A 17,724-nucleotide genomic window follows, 5' to 3' on the forward strand; every position below is an offset into this window, starting at 1 on the left:
TCATTAGTACAAATCTATTCTCATTATAATCAACCTGCAGAAGGAGAAGAAACACGGACGAGCGATAACAACCAGTTTGTCCTGTGAGATAACGAAGCTGTGAAACGACAGAGAGTCCGACCACATGTGTGTGTTTTTTTAAACAAAAAGCAGAAGTGTTGAGGAGAAAACCATGACGACGCAGCAGCAGCAGCATCATCACACAAGAGGAACTGATGTTCACAAACAACCGATCATCAGAGAGCAGCTACTGTCAAAACAAGAAACTCCTCTGGTGACATTATTTAACTCTGGAAATATTTTATAGCTCTACGTTTTAAGATGAAACAAGTGTCCCGGTTTATTTCTGATGAAACAAAGAAAAAGAAAGTCATATTTGCACATTTTCCATACAAAGACGGTGCAGCTGTCAAAGAGAAAAGACTGAAATTGTCTCGAAATGTTAATGTATATTATATTGTTGTTGATAAAAACTAAATAAGGATTAAGATCAAATTAAAAAAAAATAAAACAATCCCTAATGGTCAAATACATTTCCATTTTAATCACGATTAATTGCACATTTTTATTTGTTCAAAATAAATCTGGAAGTGAAAGTTAAATTGTTTTATCATGGACGAATACGCCACTTTATGCAAATTTTACTTTACGAAAAGAAAAAACCAACAGCAAATATTGATTATTTAAAAATGCTGATTCAAACCATATAACCAAATATTCACATCATAATAGTGCATCAATAGCACTCTCGTCCAATCAGATCACTCGGTTTGACTGAGCTCAGAGTCCCTCAGACAGTCACTGCTGCATTATCAATCAGGTAGCCTAATTATTATCGATTGATTGATCACACAACGACCTGAGGCAGCAAAGTAAGACCATTCATCCACCTTCCTCTGCACACACACACACACACAGGAAACACATGTGCACCCCTCCCCACCCTATAAAAACAGCTGGACAGGGCAGGTGTGTAGCAGATGTGTAACGTGTGTGTTTTCACTGAGACGCTTCACTGTCGTCAAACAGTGAAACCAAACAGGAAGCAGCAGTGAACCACACACACACACACGGTGATGACTCGACACAAACTTGTTGATTAAGTGATAAACTGAATACACTCTGTGGCTTCTTCTATCATCCTGTCAGATCAAAACACACACACAGACACACAACACTGACAAAACACACACACACACACCCTCAGAATAAGATCATGTGAGTTCTGCTGAAGAATTTTATCTCCACATCACCACAGGTGAATAGGGTACATTTTTAACTAGCAGATTTCACCATGAAACTTCCTAAGTCTATCACTTACATTAAGACAAATATTTTTTGTATTACAGGTTTTGTCAAATTTTATGTTTAAATATGTAAATGAGGCAATATCTGATGAAATATGCGCTAATTTGCATACATTTCCAGAACAGAATCTGAACAATGGATAAAGCCACTTTCAAAGTTCTTGTTTTATTTTGTTGACATACTAGAGTCAGAGGTTTTTACAGAGGAGGATTTTGGATATCTCTTTTTATCACTCTGTAAATGAGAAAATACTGTCACCAGCACTAAAAAGAAAATCTACTTTCTCCATGTTTTTAGAAATTAAATGTTGTATAAATGAGGCTGTGAATGATATATCAACAATCCCCTCTGTAGAAACCTTCAGAATATAGACAGGGATCAAACTGGAAGGTTTGGTGTCTGTAAGTGCTGCTGAAGTGGAGATTTCTAGCTCAGAGTCTGAGGAAAAACTCATTTTGAAAACAGCCTTTAAAGACTTGTACTGTAAAATCCCATAGATTGTTAATGTCAATCGTACTTTTACGATTGGTTGCTGATACAAAGGAAATGACAATTTTTAGAGCCTACATCGTTGCTCAGGAGAGAGAGAACTTTACAATGAGACCCGACATGACATGGGTCAGAATAACTTTTAGTAGAAATCTACCGACGAAAGAGACAAAATGAAGTAAAATAAAAACCTTAATGTGGATTTTCTACCATTTATTTCCACTATTCTGAAAGAAGACATGTTAAAGAAGCAAAATCTCAAAATGTTTTGCCTGTGTGTCTCGTCTTTATTTCTATTGTTAAGTTTCTAGTCTGAGAAACGATGATGCAACAGGAAGCAGCAAACGAGGAGGAAGATCTTTAAAAATATAACAACAGTAAATCATAAAACACAGATAAAACCAGAGTTTAATATATTATTGTTACTGATGTGATGATGATGTCAAACAGCTACGTATCACCTCCCTGTCAACGTCCACCTGATGCATGATGGGAAATAACCTCATAGGGATCCAGTCCTGGAAACAGCGACTTTACAAAATCCACCAATACTAGTGTGTGTGTGTCTGTAAAAACACATCAACACACACACACACACACACACACTCTGTACGACAGTGTTGAACTCACAGCTGCAGTCTGATCATCAACACCTGAACGGGTTCAGATGAACAACATGAAGCCTGGATGAACCGTCACATCCACACTGGACGCTCTGGGAGGATGTTGCCAGGCAACCAGGGACTATTTTTCCTCTTCTTTTTGGGCACAGAGCCAAAATTAATTTACCACAACAAACTACAAGCTGCTGTGTTTGTTGTTAGGAGGAAAAAAAACGTGAAGGCAGCAGACTACGAGTCCGTTACTACAACTATGGATTTATCTGTCGATTGTGTCAATAAAATGTTAAAAAATGTTGAAAAATATCAGTCAGTGTTTCTCAAACCACAAGACGTCGTCCTCAAATGTCTTGTTTTGTCCACAAACCAGAGAGAGACTCAGTTTATTGTCGTAAAGGAACAACGAAACCAGAAATATTCACATTGAAGAAGCTGAAATCAGAGAATTTTGACTTTTTTTCTTCAAAAACTACTCAAAATAGTTGATGATTCATTTAATTATCGATTATTGTGCGAATAATTGATGAATTGTTGCAGCTGTGGTGTCAGTGAAGGCAGCAGAGCAGACAGGTTGAGTCAGTGAAGGCAGCACAGCGGTGATTCAGCAGCTGCTGTTGCTCCATCATGACACAGCAGTGTGATGATGAACGTTGTTTTTTCCCGAGTTCACACAGAAGCTGCTCTGACGGGCGACACGGTAACGAACAGACGCTGACGTGACGTCCTCGACTTTTGGCGTGAAGCTTTTTGTTTTTTTTTGTTTTTTTCCCTGAACCTGAACGCTGCTGCAGTTTGAATAAAAGGAGGAAAACAAACACACAAACACACAGACCAGTGTTCACGGTCATTTCCTGTTCCAACCTGACAAAGCTGCAGTCTGCACGGTGGTCCCTGAACGCACCTCGGGGTTGAGCCACAGGTCAGATCGTTTCAGTCTGGAAACACTGAACCTGAATTATTTATGGTTTTCTTTTGTTATTGTTTTTTCTCCAAATCCATAATAGTATTTTCTTTTTTTTTTTTAAATGTCCGACTGAGCTCTGATCTCACAGCAGCAGCTTTTATTTTGAAAATCCAGCAGAGTGAAATGATCTTTTCTGCCTCATTGCTCTAAAAACAAAACAACAAACTCACTCTGAGCCATGTTTACTTGGGGTTTTTTTTTTTCATTGTTTGCTACTGGTCAGCTCAGGTGTCATCAGTTGTTACCATGGTAACGCCCGGGGGGCTGGCGGGTTCAGACTCTGCAGCTCTGGATGTGATTCACAGCAGCAGCAGCAGCAGCAGCAGCAGCAGCAGCGAGTTCAGACTGAGTCATCTGCTGCTGATGAACTCTGCTTGTTGTTTAAGTGTTTGTTTGACTGTTTGCAGCTTGTTGTGTTGTTGTGGTTTATTTTTACACTTCACATCTGTATGTTTGAGCTTTTTTTACTTTATTATCGAGGCTACTGACTGTGTTTGTGTTTTCTAGCTGTTATTTAAACTGTGTACATTTCCGTACCTTCTTGTTTTTATCTATTTATGCGCCGTCAATGGGTTGCAGCAAATTGTCATGCACTGTATGATGACAATAAAGGTTATTCTATTCTAATTCTGTTTTAATTTACATTAAACATATTAAGAGGTCTAATAAGGGCAGGGATATCAAGAATATGCAACAGCTAGAAACACATTAGTTACATACAGTATCTTACTTTGAAACTATGTGAAATTGCATAGTACCTATAAAAATAAATATAGGACGAATCTCCTTGTTGTTTACAACTACTTCCGGGTAGAAAACCAGCATGAGAACAATAGTGACGGACGAGAGTTTCACTATATATATATACTTTTAAATGTCACTATATCGCCGTTTAGACTAATCTGGTGTTTGTAAAGTTTATAAAACCAATGATTGGACAAACATTACTATTTACGTGTGCACATTTTTGTAATTAGTCATGGTTATCATAGATTAGCCGGGCTAACGGTTAGCTACCTGTTTAACTTTAATAACTCAGTGACTCAATAAACGGTCCATGAAAAAATATTTTCTCCAGCGGATATCTGAGTTACAACATGACTGAGCTAACTGGAGTAGTTTCATGTCGTGTCCGACAACAGGAGGGTTTTAACAGCTGACGTCCTGCTGTTAGCTTAGCTACTGTTAGCTTAGCTACCGCCGTTAGCTTAGCTACTGCTGTTAGCTTTGCTACCGCCGTTAGCTTAGCTACCGTTAGCTGTCCCTGTCAGCTGAGCCACTGATGCTTTCTAGACACTGTGATTCCCCCCAACTGAATAAATACAACACATCGCAACACAAAACACACACAGAAATACCGTAGTAATGTTTCTTCAATCATTTCAGATTTGTCTAAACGGTGATAGGGCGTGAAAAATATGATATATATAGCTAAACTCTCGTTCGTTACTATTGATCTCATTCAAATTACGTGCTGGTTTTCTACGCGGAAGTAGAATGTAAACAACAAGGCGATTCGGTCTATACTTAATCTACAATTTTCAAGTTTCAATTCACCCTAGTCACTTTAAATTCTGGTATTCTGTTGTGTTTTCGTATGTTTCAAATGTCTTGTCTTCTGTCCTTGTGTGTTTTGTGTTTCATCTCGGCTATACTGTAAATGAGGTTACTCCTCAATATATCTCCGAGTTTAAATAAAGGTTATGAAATGAAATGAAATCAAGTGTGTGTGCCCGTCTTTCATTATTTTATGCACCAGCAACTTGCAGCTAAATCCATTCAAAACGGTGGAGTAACCTGAGGTTTTTATTTCTTTCTAATCTCTTTACAGTCAAAGAAAAAGGGAGAAAGTTTTCCAAAAATTGGGAAAAACTGCAATTTCCAGCTGTATTTTTACATTTCCACATCAGATGGGCAGTAAAACGGTGACTTGCTGCCACAGCTGCTCCAGATGTTGCTCAACAGGTAGAGCAGGAAGAGCAGCTGCACTTCCTGGAACAGATCTACTTTCAAAAGAGACGATGTGACGTCCTGCAGCTTCAACCGGCTCATTAACTAATTATCTAAACAAGTGTGTGACAACAGGGAGGACGAGACACACGGATCCTCCTCCTCCTCCTCCTCCTCCTCCTCCTCCTCCTCCTCCTCCTCCTCCTCCTCCTCCTCCTCCTCGACCCTGAGGCTCTGCACCACGTACACAAAACCACAGCCACCAGCAGGACGGCCGGCGGTCGGTCGGAGACACACAAAAATGCTACGAGTCTAAAAGCAGCGCTCAGTCTCACCCTGCAGCCGAGGAGGAGGAGGAGGAGGAGGAGGAGGAGGAGGAGGAGGAGGAGGAGGAGGAGCAGAGTGCCAGCTGGGCATCAGGATGGAGCTGCTGCTGCTAGAGGAGGAGGTGGTGGTGGGGGAATTCATGTCCCACCGTTTCCTCCAGTAACTATCTGTCCTCTGTTCTGTTTTTTTTCCTGCTCTGGTATAAAGAAAGAATCCTGGATTTCCCTGATTTTCCCATCTGGACCGAGGGAAAAGGATCTCAAAATAAAACAGGAAGGAAATCACAAACACAGAGCGCACCGGGTCATTTTGAAGCCAGATCAAGGAAATTATAGAGTTTATTAATAGTCCTGGTGGTGCAGCGCCACGGAATCAAGACCAAGCGCCACAAATTGACCCCCCCCCCGGTCGGACGATCGCTCCGTTCATTCATCTCTGCATAGCGCTGTTCCGTATTGGCATCCTCTCACACACACACACAGAGAAGCGTGCATGCATAACAGCAGTGCGCCGTAAAAGCGAAACTTATACGGCGCGATCCCGTTTGTGCTGCATGTTGATAACACGCTGACGATGAAAATAAGATTGATTGTGCAGCCCTGTAGTTTAAAGCAGAAGTAAGCGATATTTTTGTGTTAATATAAGTCTTAAATAGTTATATCTTCCGACAGCAATCACTTACATAGAGTGTTTGGACCGAAACACGGGTCTGTCAGTCACTCTGCTCTGCTCTGAGCCGAGGAGAAAACTTTTCTCGTATCCTACAAGTTTTATCCAATGAGGAGAGAGAACGGCATAAAGGGGCGGTCCTCTCTGTGTGTGCAGCCAAGGGATGCGCGTGAATGTGGTGACGTAGGGACGAGGACCAATAGATCCATGACGAGGGCGGGGGCTGCTAACTCCATCGGCTGACAAGAGGTTATGGTGCGTTCAAGGCAACTCGTAACTCGTGTTTTTCCGACCTGTGAAGTCGTACCAGTTCAATCTGGTACGAGTTCACGGGTCAGAAGTTACGAGTGGCCGTTATAGTGACTTTCACAGGTAAAACAGGTCGGAAAAACACGAGTGGGTTGCCTGGAACGCTACAAAGTCGTAAGTTGTGACTTGAAGCTGTAATTTACGGTTTCAAAAGCCTGCCTGGAACGCAGCATTAGCGAAAACGACCGGATCACTCACTTCTGCTTTAATATAGTTATTATAGATACTGATGATGATGATGATATTTCCACCTGGTGCATGATGGGAAATAATCTCATGGGGATCTACTGGTAGTTAGTAGTTTTACAAAAGGATGTTGGATTCTCACAACAACAGTGCAGACAGCTCACAGTGATGCACCGATTTATCTCTGCACTTTGAATATGACCCAGGAAACAGCTGCTCCAGATGTTTATCTAAAGGCTACAACCTGACCATTGTTTCATTATTAGTTCAATTTATTCATCTGTTTCCACCTGTTAAATATCAGCTACCAAGGCAACAATTATTTACATCATTAATGTGGTCAGAATAAAAAAGGGTTGATTCAAGTTTCTAGTTTATGTCCAAAACACAAACACCTTCACTTGACTGTTTAAAAAGGGTTGTAAACAAGTTGTATTTTTCAAATCTGTTATTGAGTCAATTAATTATAGGCAATTTGTTTTGTTTATACAGGAATTCAAGCTTGATACAATCTTCCTGAGCACAAATTCATTTTGTTAAACTTTTGTCTGACCGACAGAACAAAAACAAAAGAGGACAAGACAAATACAAATATATCAGAGTTGAAAGCATCGATTTGGTGGAAAAAGAACTCACTTCAACAACTAATCAACCCTCATGTGTGAAAAAAGTAAAGCCATTTTTGCTTTAAAAACAACAACAACTGTTAAAACTATTAGTGGCATTTTTTTTCTGCTTCGCTTCAGATACTTATTTTATCCAAACAGTCCAAGACGTTCTGTTTACAACAAACCAAACCAGAAAGAAGTGGGAATTTATAATAATCTCTTTATCAAAATGCTCTACTGATTAACTTCCTGTCATTTCACTAATCGCCACAGCTCTATTTATGTCGCTTAGTTCACATAAAGCTGCTGAGGAGTCACCACAAGACCAAGGAAAACTACGAATATGGTGCCTAAGCTCCATACAGTATAAAGGTAGATGTTTGTATTAAAGCTCCATACAGTATAAAGGTAGATGTTTACTTTGTGTTAAAGCTCCATACAGTATAAAGGTAGATGTTTGTATTAAAGCTCCATACAGTATAAAGGTAGATGTTTACTTTGTGTTAAAGCTCCATACAGTATAAAGGTAGATGTTTGTGTTAAAGCTCCATTCAGTATAAAGGTAGATGTTTGTATTAAAGCTCCATACAGTATAAAGGTAGATGTTTGTATTAAAGCTCCATACAGTATAAAGGTAGATGTTTGTATTAAAGCTCCATACAGTATAAAGGTAGATGTTTGTGTTAAAGCTCCATACAGTATAAAGGTAGATGTTTGTGTTAAAGCTCCATACAGTATAAAGGTAGATGTTTGTGTTAAAGCTCCATACAGTATAAAGGTAGATGTTTGTGTTAAAGCTCTATACAGTATAAAGGTAGATGTTTGTGTTAAAGCTCCATACAGTATAAAGGTAGATGTTTGTGTTAAAGCTCCATACAGTATAAAGGTAGATGTTTGTGTTAAAGCTCCATACAGTATAAAGGTAGATGTTTGTGTTAAAGCTCCATATACAGTATAAAGGTAGATGTTTGTGTTAAAGCTCCATACAGTATAAAGGTAGATGTTTGTGTTAAAGCTCCATACAGTATAAAGGTAGATGTTTGTATTAAAGCTCCATACAGTATAAAGGTAGATGTTTGTGTTAAAGCTCCATATACAGTATAAAGGTAGATGTTTGTATTAAAGCACCATACAGTATAAAGGTAGATGTCCATGTGTAGTGTGATTATAAAGCAGCTCCAGGTTCTATATTAATACTGTGAAAGTATCAAAGCCTCAGTCCACAGAGAAATGCACACAGCCTGTATTCAGAAACTGAGCCTTAAAACCAGCCGTCAGGACTTCCTGTCACTTTGTGATGTCACAACAAAGCAGTCACCCAAAGCCCCGCCCCCTCACCACCTGGACAACACCATCCAACAACTTGCAGAATTTGGTTTCTCTGAGTGTTTTAGTCTGAAATCTGCTCTGTTTCTTATTGTATCACTTTAGAAAACAGCCAGCCAATCAGAAGAGAGGCTCAGAGCTTCCTCCTCTCTTCTGATTGGCTGACACTGACCTGTTGTTACTAGAGCTCCAGAGAGAAGCTGAGAGAGGAGATGAAACCTACACTGAGATGTTTTTTTTTGTTATGGATGAAAACTTGAAACTAAAACTGTGTTGAAGTGTAAAAAATTATGAAGCTTAGAGTTTATTTGTAACGGTCAAATTGTCTGTGTGTGTTTTCTTTTCTTTACTCTCTTCTGACTCCCACACCTCCATTAAAACATATCTTTTCTGTAGCAGCTGTTGTCCTGGAGGAGGTCGACTCTCTCACTCTCTCTCTCTCACACACACAGTGACTTTCTCCAGCAGAGAGGAGGACGCCGGCGTCTTGTGATTCTGAGTCAAGCAGATAATAACGGGCACAAACCGAGGCCTGTCTGTCTCTGCTGCTGTAAGCTCCTGTTGTAGCGTATAGAGACTTCTCAGTCTGCTGCTGCTGCTGACAAACACCTAATGAGCTTAAAGAAGAAGAGTGGGCGGTCACTCAGTCACTCAGCTGCTGCCACACACTAGTCCTGACCGGGCTCGATCTCTCAGGACGCACTGTCTTAAACGAGGTTTAAAGGGATACGCCAACATTTTTTCTTTTGTGTCTTGCCTCACTCTCCATGACCAGCAGATAGACACCATCCTTTCGACTGTGCGTGCAGTAACGAGGGAGATAGAGCCGTATCGCCCGTAATTAGCTTAGCTCAAACACTGGAAGTGTATGGGTAGTGTTAGCCTGCGTTCTACCCGAGCCGAAATCAGCAGTCAGAAGATTATTTCATTTTAGCTCTAAACTCTGTAAATATATCACTTTATCGACATTTCAAACATCTTTAGGCGAGAAAGTAGCTGTTACGATCAGCAGTGTGTCGTTAATTTGTCTAAATACCAGCCGTTTACAATTTTGTTCGGACGAATTCGGGGCTACTCAAGCTAGCCGTTGTGACCAACGCACTTCCGGTTACTTCCATAAAATAAAACACCCGTTGCCCTTCACATACAGAAAACCATGACGATAGAATTTGTGCTTTTACTTTGAAACAGGAAGCTAACCTACCCTCGATGTAGCTAGCTTGAACCAAAATAAACCGTCTGTGCTTGAACCCTCCGTTTTGACCGATCTCGTCCCGTTAGCGGCATCTGACCGCTCAAGATGCCTTACCGGAGAGTTTTGTCAGCTCTGAGACGAAGATCTGTTTCCGTTTAGAGTTGCTGAAGAGTTTCACTGATGACTTTAGGTGGAGGCAGGCTAACACTACCTATACACTTCCAGCGTTTGAGCTAAGCTAATTATGGGCGATACAGCTCTATCTCCCTCGTTACTGCACGCACAGTCGAAAGGATGGTGTCTATCTGCTGGTCATGGACTCGGGAGTGAGGCAAGACACAAAAAAAAAAATGTTGGCGTATCCCTTTAAAAGAAGGACGACCTGAACGCCACAAATCCACAACAACTATAACAACAAGTCTGGGACGAAAGAAGAGGAAGAAAAAGAAGCGTTTAGATTTTTCTTGTGATTGTGACAGGAAAAGATGAGGAATCCTCTGTCGTTTAGACTGCAACACACACACACACACACACACACACACACACACACACACACACACACACACACACACACACACGCTGCTGGGGAAACCACTCGTTCGCTGCACATCAGGAGGGAAGAAGAAGTACAAGTGAACATTTGCCTCCTCCTCCTCCCTGATTAAAGTGCGAGCGGATGTGTAAAAACCTCCTCCCTCCTCTCTTCATCAAACTGCCACCGCCATTCTTCAATTCTTACTTTTATTTATTTATTTATTTTAAATCAGACGGGGGTTAAATTTAGTTTAGAAAAAGGAGAAATGTTGCTGGAGGAAACTGGAAGGCAATTAATCAATTAAGCTGATCAAAAAATTTAAAAAATAAATGAATGAAAACAAAAATTAGCGAGTGTGTTGATTAGAGACTCAAAGCTGGAAACTTCACGTCAAACACTTGATGCTCTGACATTTTAGTAAACAGAATATATTTGGGTTTGCAACTACTACAACTAAGCATCTCTATTATTATCAATATTATTATTATTAATTGATGATCAAAACAATCATTAGTCAAGGCTTTGGTTTGATTTGAAGCTCGTCTATGCATTAATTCAGATTCAATTCAAATCTTTATTGTCATATGCACCGAAGACAGCGTCTCACAGTAAAGAAGCTTGAATATCCTCAGGTTTTCGACAGGACATTGAAGGCATCACATAAGGGTTGCCTTCATTTCTATTTTGTGACAATTTATCGACTAAACTATTAGTTGATTAGTGAAAAGGTAATTGATAGTTGCAGCCAGATAACGTCGTCTCATCGACTGTCATTAGCTCAAGTTTGTTGGAGGTTTATTTTCTTGCATCACAATTAATTTGTGGCTGGAGAGAAAAAAAACTGTCAGCAAATTGATTTACACAAGGTTTGGTGTTGGCACAACTCCTCAAACACACACACAGTGACACACAGGGAGGAGTTGTTATCGGTATCTGTGTATTTTGTTTCTGGAAATGAGTTTCCCAAAACATGTCAGGACAACATTTACGAACCCACAACCACAGTGATGACTACACAACTGCAACTACAAGTCCCGGAGCTGGCCTCCCAGGGAGGGGGGGTTAATGTGGGAGGGCATCGCACTTTATTTCTCACGGGAGGAGAAAAAAATAAATAATAATAAAGGGTTGTTGTTTTTATAAACTGCTTTTTGAACTCTTATTAACATTAGCTGCCTGTATCCGGGATTGTTTCTCAGACCACAGCTGCAGTGACATCTTTTTAAACCACAAATGTCTCTCTGTTGCTCACTATCTTTGGTTTATGTGATGCAATTCAATAACTTTAAGATAATTAATAAAATAGTTCTACTAAAGTATCTGCTTGTGTAACCATCTGAAAAACTTGGTGTCAACAGTGGGAGGAGACTTCGGCAGGTTCAATGCAAACTTTCTTTACATTAAATATGGTTTAGATTTTAGATCAAATTATTTTTCTTTCTTACTGAAGAATAATGTAAATATCAAGCCACATGATTATTATGAGAACTACTGACTACAACTTGAAAATGGTCTTGGTCTTGACTCAGTCTCGGGTTAGGTGGTCGTGACTGCAACACTACTGTTAACTACCTATAATCAGTGAGAGTGTCATTATAGTTTATTCCTGTGTAACGTTACGACCTGGGTCTGAGTGAAACTCTGTAATTACCAGGATTACACACACAAAGCCAAGCATCAACCAGCAGTCAGCGCTGGGTAATGGTTATCTGCAGGCTATAACATCTCAGGCCAGGTTGGTCAGCGTCTGTTCTGATTATACAAGTCCGCAAAGCTCAGGCATGTGAAAGCCTACTTTCATATTTATTAATAATATATATTAATAATATCTGGCAAATAAGATATGACAGTAAATACATAACTATTTACTGTAGGCAAAGTATATGAATTAAATATTGTCAATGTCTGAGCTGAAGTAGCCCATATTGTATTTACATGAGGCCTTTATAGGACGTATAGGTGAGAGAACTGTTTTGGGAAAAGTGTCTTTAATGTTTTATGGTGTTATTCTACAGATATCATATTACATATTTGCAGTTATAGCAATGCTGTTGGACTTTAAAAGCAACATATATGGATATATGTACCCAGTTTGGCTGCTTTTGCCTCACAGACCTGGCAACCCTGATCTCAGGCTAAAGATTGCTAACCCTTTGATAAGCTAATGGGATAGTTAGCAATCTTAACCCGGCTAGCAAAGTTAACCAATGTCTAACTAACTACTGTAGTATGTCTTAAATATAGTGAGATGAATCACAGCTATGGTCTGTCATGCTATAGCTATAGTTATACATGTAATAAATATTTGTGTGTGGGGCCAGATTTACAGTTAGCTGCTAACTAACTAGCTGCTCCAGACCCCCTGTTAGTTTTAGCACTTTCTAACGTTTTAACGCACAAAGACAAAACTGGCAACAACCTCGGCAAAAAAAACGACTTCATTTAAAAACTGCTATATATTCCGCTTAATTCGGGTTATAAATTGCTGTTGTAAGTGGTCGTTGTTTCAGTGTGAGACAGTTGTTTTCCTGCTGATCGATGCTACGTCGCTTCAGATCGATGAAGCCGACGGAGCCGTTAAGGTGAAGCGAAGCCGCCGCACTACAAGACGATGTCGCCGACTGCCGCGTCACAAACTTTAAACGTCGTAAACAAGAAAAGCGCCAAATGTTGTTCTTCTGAATGACGCCGAACTAAAGACTGGACCCTGATAATATTAAATATGTGGTCAGGCCTGTTTTTAAATCAATACCCGTATTGATTATGATATCATAAGGGATGGACTGGTGACTTTTTGACCGGTGACGTTTTCTCAATACCAACTAAAATCGAGTTAATTTAAAAACTACTGCATATTCTGTTTAATTCGGCTTATAAATGCTCTTATAAGTGATCTTTATTTCAGTGTGAGGCAGTTGTTTTCCTGCTGATCGATGCTACGTCGCTTCAAATCGATGAAGCTAACTGAGCCGTTAAGGTGAAGCGAAGATGTCGCCGAATGCCGCGTCGCTCACAGTACATTGGGATTACATTATTGGGTCGCGCCCGCGCCGCGAAGGCGACAACCATGACGGCGAGACCCAATGTAATCTCAATGTGAGCGACGCGGCACCCGGCGATGTCGTCGTGTATAGTGGGGCTTCGCCTTAATACGAGGCGACACGATTCATAAACTTTACACGTCTTGAGGAAGAAAAGCGTCCAAATGTTGTTCTTCTGAATGATGCCGAACTGAAGACTGGACCCTGATGATACTAAATAAGAAGTCGGACCTGGTTTCAGATCGATACCCGTATTGATTCTGGTATCATAAGGGATTAATTGGTGACTTTTTGACCGGCGGTGGCCGTGACGTTCTCTGTATCATCAGTCTGTTGCTAAAAGAACTCTTCCACGAACTGAAGAGTTCTTCTAGCAACAGACTGGTGATGCCAAGATGCTCCTCAGATAGATTCAGTAGGTCTTTTGTACCTGGTGCAGTGAAGTTTTTCTTTTAAATGAACATTGTTGTTGATTATTGTTGTTTTCTGTTGTGTTGTGTGCTATGCTAAGTAATGCATTGCACTGGACTTATTGTACTGCCTGAGTTGTTAATGCTTGTCATGTTGTACGTACAGAGTGACAATCAATTTCCCTTCAGAGGGATTAATAAAGTAAGTAAACCAACCAACCAACCAACCGAGGGGTTCGCTTCGCTTCGCGCCGCGGCTAACGGTGCAGCTAGCTAACGTTAGCCGGCGGTCCCATCCAGCAGCCAGACCCAGACCCACACACAGGCACACCCTGCCTCCTCCGCCCGACCTACCTCCTTCTTGTCCTGCAGACACTCCAGCACCGCCAGGTTGTTGCTCCACGAGTGTTTGGGGCAGAGCCGGCTCAGGTCCTCCCTGCACACCGCCTCCTCCGCCAGCTTCCAGCCGCCGCCGCCGGCAGCAGAGCGCCGCCGAGGCAGCGAGGCCCCGGCAGCAGCAGCGGCGGCGCCCAGGGATCCCCGGTCCGATCCCCGGTCCGCGGCGGCGGCTGCGGGCAGCACCGCGGCCACGGCGCCCGGTCCGGGACCTCCTCCTCCTCCTCCTCCACCTCCTCCTCCTCCGGCCGGGTGCTGCTGCGGGTTGTCGTTGAGTCTGGCGACGGCATTGTTGTCTCCTCGGAGCGGATGCACGGACGACAAGATGCTGAGCAGCAGCAGCAGCAGAGGAACACGTATACAGTCCGCCATCTTCACACCGCCAGTCAGCCTGCCCTGCTGCGTTCAGGGGCTGCCGGAAATATGGCAACTAGGAGAAAAGTTTTTTTTTTTTTTTTTTTTTTTTTTTTCAACAAACTTTATTATCATCAGGGCTCCAGACTAACTTCTAGTGGTGGACAGTAACAGAGTAAATGTACTTGAGTACTGTACTTAAGTACATATCTAGAGGATTTGTACTTTACTTGAGTATTAGATTTCTTTGGTACTTATTACTCTTACTTGAATACATTTGCAAGACAAATATTTTTACTTTTACTCGAGTTAATTTCTAGGAAGGCTGAAAAGTACTCGTTACTTTCAGGTCTGCCCTTTCTTTTCTTTTTTTTTTTTCTAAAATACTATTGAACACAAGCTGTGTTTGTCAAAGAAGGAAACTCTAACCCCTAAAAGCAGCACATCAGTGATTTAATTCTCAGAAACAAGAGTTAAAAGCTCCTTAAATTCATTTAGAAAAAAATATAGTAATTCATTGATGTAAAAAATAAGAAATTTACTCTTACTCTTACTTTTACTTTAAGTAAATTTAAAAGCATGTACTTTTGGATACTTATGTACCTTTAAAAGCAAGTACTTTTTTACTCTTACTCGAGTAACATGTCGACTGAGCTACTTTTACTTGTAACGGAGTACATTTTGACCAGTAGTATTTGTACTCTCACTCAAGTACTGGGGTTGAGTACTCTGTCCATCTCTGCTAACTTCTCTTTTTTTGAAGTTTCAAGTTTCAATACTTTATTGCCATGTCAACAACATTGTTGATTGGGATTTGTTTCAGTGGGCTTCACACACTGACATAAAAACACAACATACACCCAATACAGTACATGATAAAAACAGAGTAAAGTGCACAAAAAGTAATAAATAGATAATCAATAAATCAATAGATAAATAAATCTGGCACATTAAAACAATACCCTACCCCTCTATATGGACCATGGTATTTAAAATAATAATCCCCGTGGGCCGGATTGGACCCTCTGGCAGGCTGGTTTTGGTCCATGGGCCACACGTTTGACACTCCTGCTGTAAATCGACTTGCAAAGCGAATATTCCCATTTACTTTACATTCATGATTCTCACACACATCAGCCTGACACCTGACTGACTGAGTCGTCCCTTCCATGTTTCACCAGTGTTAAAAAAAACAGCAAATGTACTGGTTTGCACATGTGTGAAACATTTACTTGCACTGTCTCAAATTTTAGGGGCAAAATGCTCCCGAGACAGTCTGGTGCTCTGATCATATTAAAGGTAATATATTAGCCTATATAATTATCACTGAAATAACAAGTAATTGCGTCATAATGTCTAGAAATAGCCTAGAAATAACCTTCAATTTCATAGTAATGGCATATGGCCAAGAAATAACAATTGATTGCGTATAGAAATAGCCCAGAAATAACAGTCAATTACAAGGACTTGGGGGAAAACATTACTACGCAAGTAATTGTTATTTCTTGGCTATTATCATGTACTTAGCTGCCTGTAAATTAAAGGGTTACCAAAAGAAAAAAGAAATACAATGTATCAGGATGCATTAAGATAAATTTGATAAATAAAGAAACTATACAAAGCCCAGAGGCAGAGAACAGCTCAGCTCATGAATAATTAATGAGTGCGTTGGGTTCATGCTCTGAGTCATCCAATCACACAAGCTACCGTAGACTCATACTCTACCGGTATTTCTGGTTAATTTAATAGCAGATAAATACATAGAAATATGAAGTTAATACAAATATTGATACTGCACCAGTTCAGTAGAAAGAAATTTAATATGTTTGTGACCAAATGAAAATAATGCCAAATTTGCACCAACTTTACTTTGCATGAGAAATATCCAGTTGTTGATCAAAACTCAATCAAAATAGTTTTGTGTGACCTACAGTTTAAAAAAATCTAAAGATAATTGAGTGTATAATGATAGAAAACAGAGAAAAGCAGGATCAGGAGTCAGGGAATAATTGACCGTTTTAAAACAAAATAGTGTTTATTCATTTTTATATTGATAAATCTGTGTTAAAGAGGAAAATAAACTGCAAATACACATGGAAGGACACAACAAACACTTGCCACGACTGTGAAAGAGACCCAGGAATCGACGAGCTTACCTTGAAAGCAGCATCCAGTGGGTTTGTACAGTTAGATAGAAATATGTTTTCCAGATTGAAACATCCCATAATGTACCGACTGTAATAAAGTAGCCGATCTTATATAAGAAAAAAAAAATTGGTCTAAAGAATGAACAGGTGTTTTCTTGTTTCCATTGCTTTGTATCACACTGACTGTGATTTTTCCAGCTGATGATGATTCCAGATGTTGAGCACTGCTCAGTCACATTCACCGTCGACATCTGCTTCATCTACACAGCAGCTCAGCTCCCAGAGATTTTATACAAATCCATGACATTTTATGGCATTTTTGATCTCATTACATCAAGAAAATGTTAATTAAAATGACACAACAGTGACTAGATATGAAGATGAGCCAATGAGATGAACCACTGAATAATTAATTATGTAAACAAACCGTTTATATGGTTGAACATTTACAGTTCAGTTCGTAGCCTCACAAACTAAACATGTATATGTAATAATCAATTTAAAGAGGTATTATTGGTATATTAAAGTGAAAAAATGTAAAACTAAAATGTCAATTTATAATTTGTTTTGTTTGATCAATTTACAAATTCACTACAGACTTTTACACTATTTACAATCAATTCTGAAAGTAACTTTAAACATTTATTATAGCAACATAAAAAATGTAATAAATTTTAAAAAATATGTTGATTTTGGAAGTGTTATTTTTTGGTGTTGCTGCATTTACAAATGACACTTTTACTTTATCAGTTGATAAAATAACTATTCAAAAGATAAAATGTGATAAAATCTTATTATAATTATGCTTTTTTTTTTTTTTTTTTTACTTTTATTCTTTTACATTCTGTATATTAGTTAAATGTATTGTCCAGTGCTGTCCTATGAATTTT

At 39.8% G+C, this 17,724-nt stretch overlaps 1 protein-coding gene across 1 annotated transcript in view; it reads right to left on the minus strand.

The window, feature by feature from the left end:
- LOC310987548 (Golgi apparatus protein 1-like) overlaps positions 1–14,717 on the minus strand; it is a 56,676-nt gene extending 41,959 nt beyond the window's left edge. The window contains exon 1 of the mRNA XM_083973860.1: positions 14,292–14,717. Coding sequence (XP_083829986.1) covers positions 14,292–14,705 — 414 coding nt within the window. The 5' untranslated portion in view covers positions 14,706–14,717. The remainder of the gene's footprint in view (positions 1–14,291) is intronic.
- Between the last annotated feature and the right edge of the window lie 3,007 nt (positions 14,718–17,724).

Source organism: Trachurus trachurus, assembly GCF_905171665.1.
Source record: "Trachurus trachurus genome assembly, chromosome: 6".
Lineage (NCBI taxonomy): Eukaryota > Metazoa > Chordata > Actinopteri > Carangiformes > Carangidae > Trachurus > Trachurus trachurus.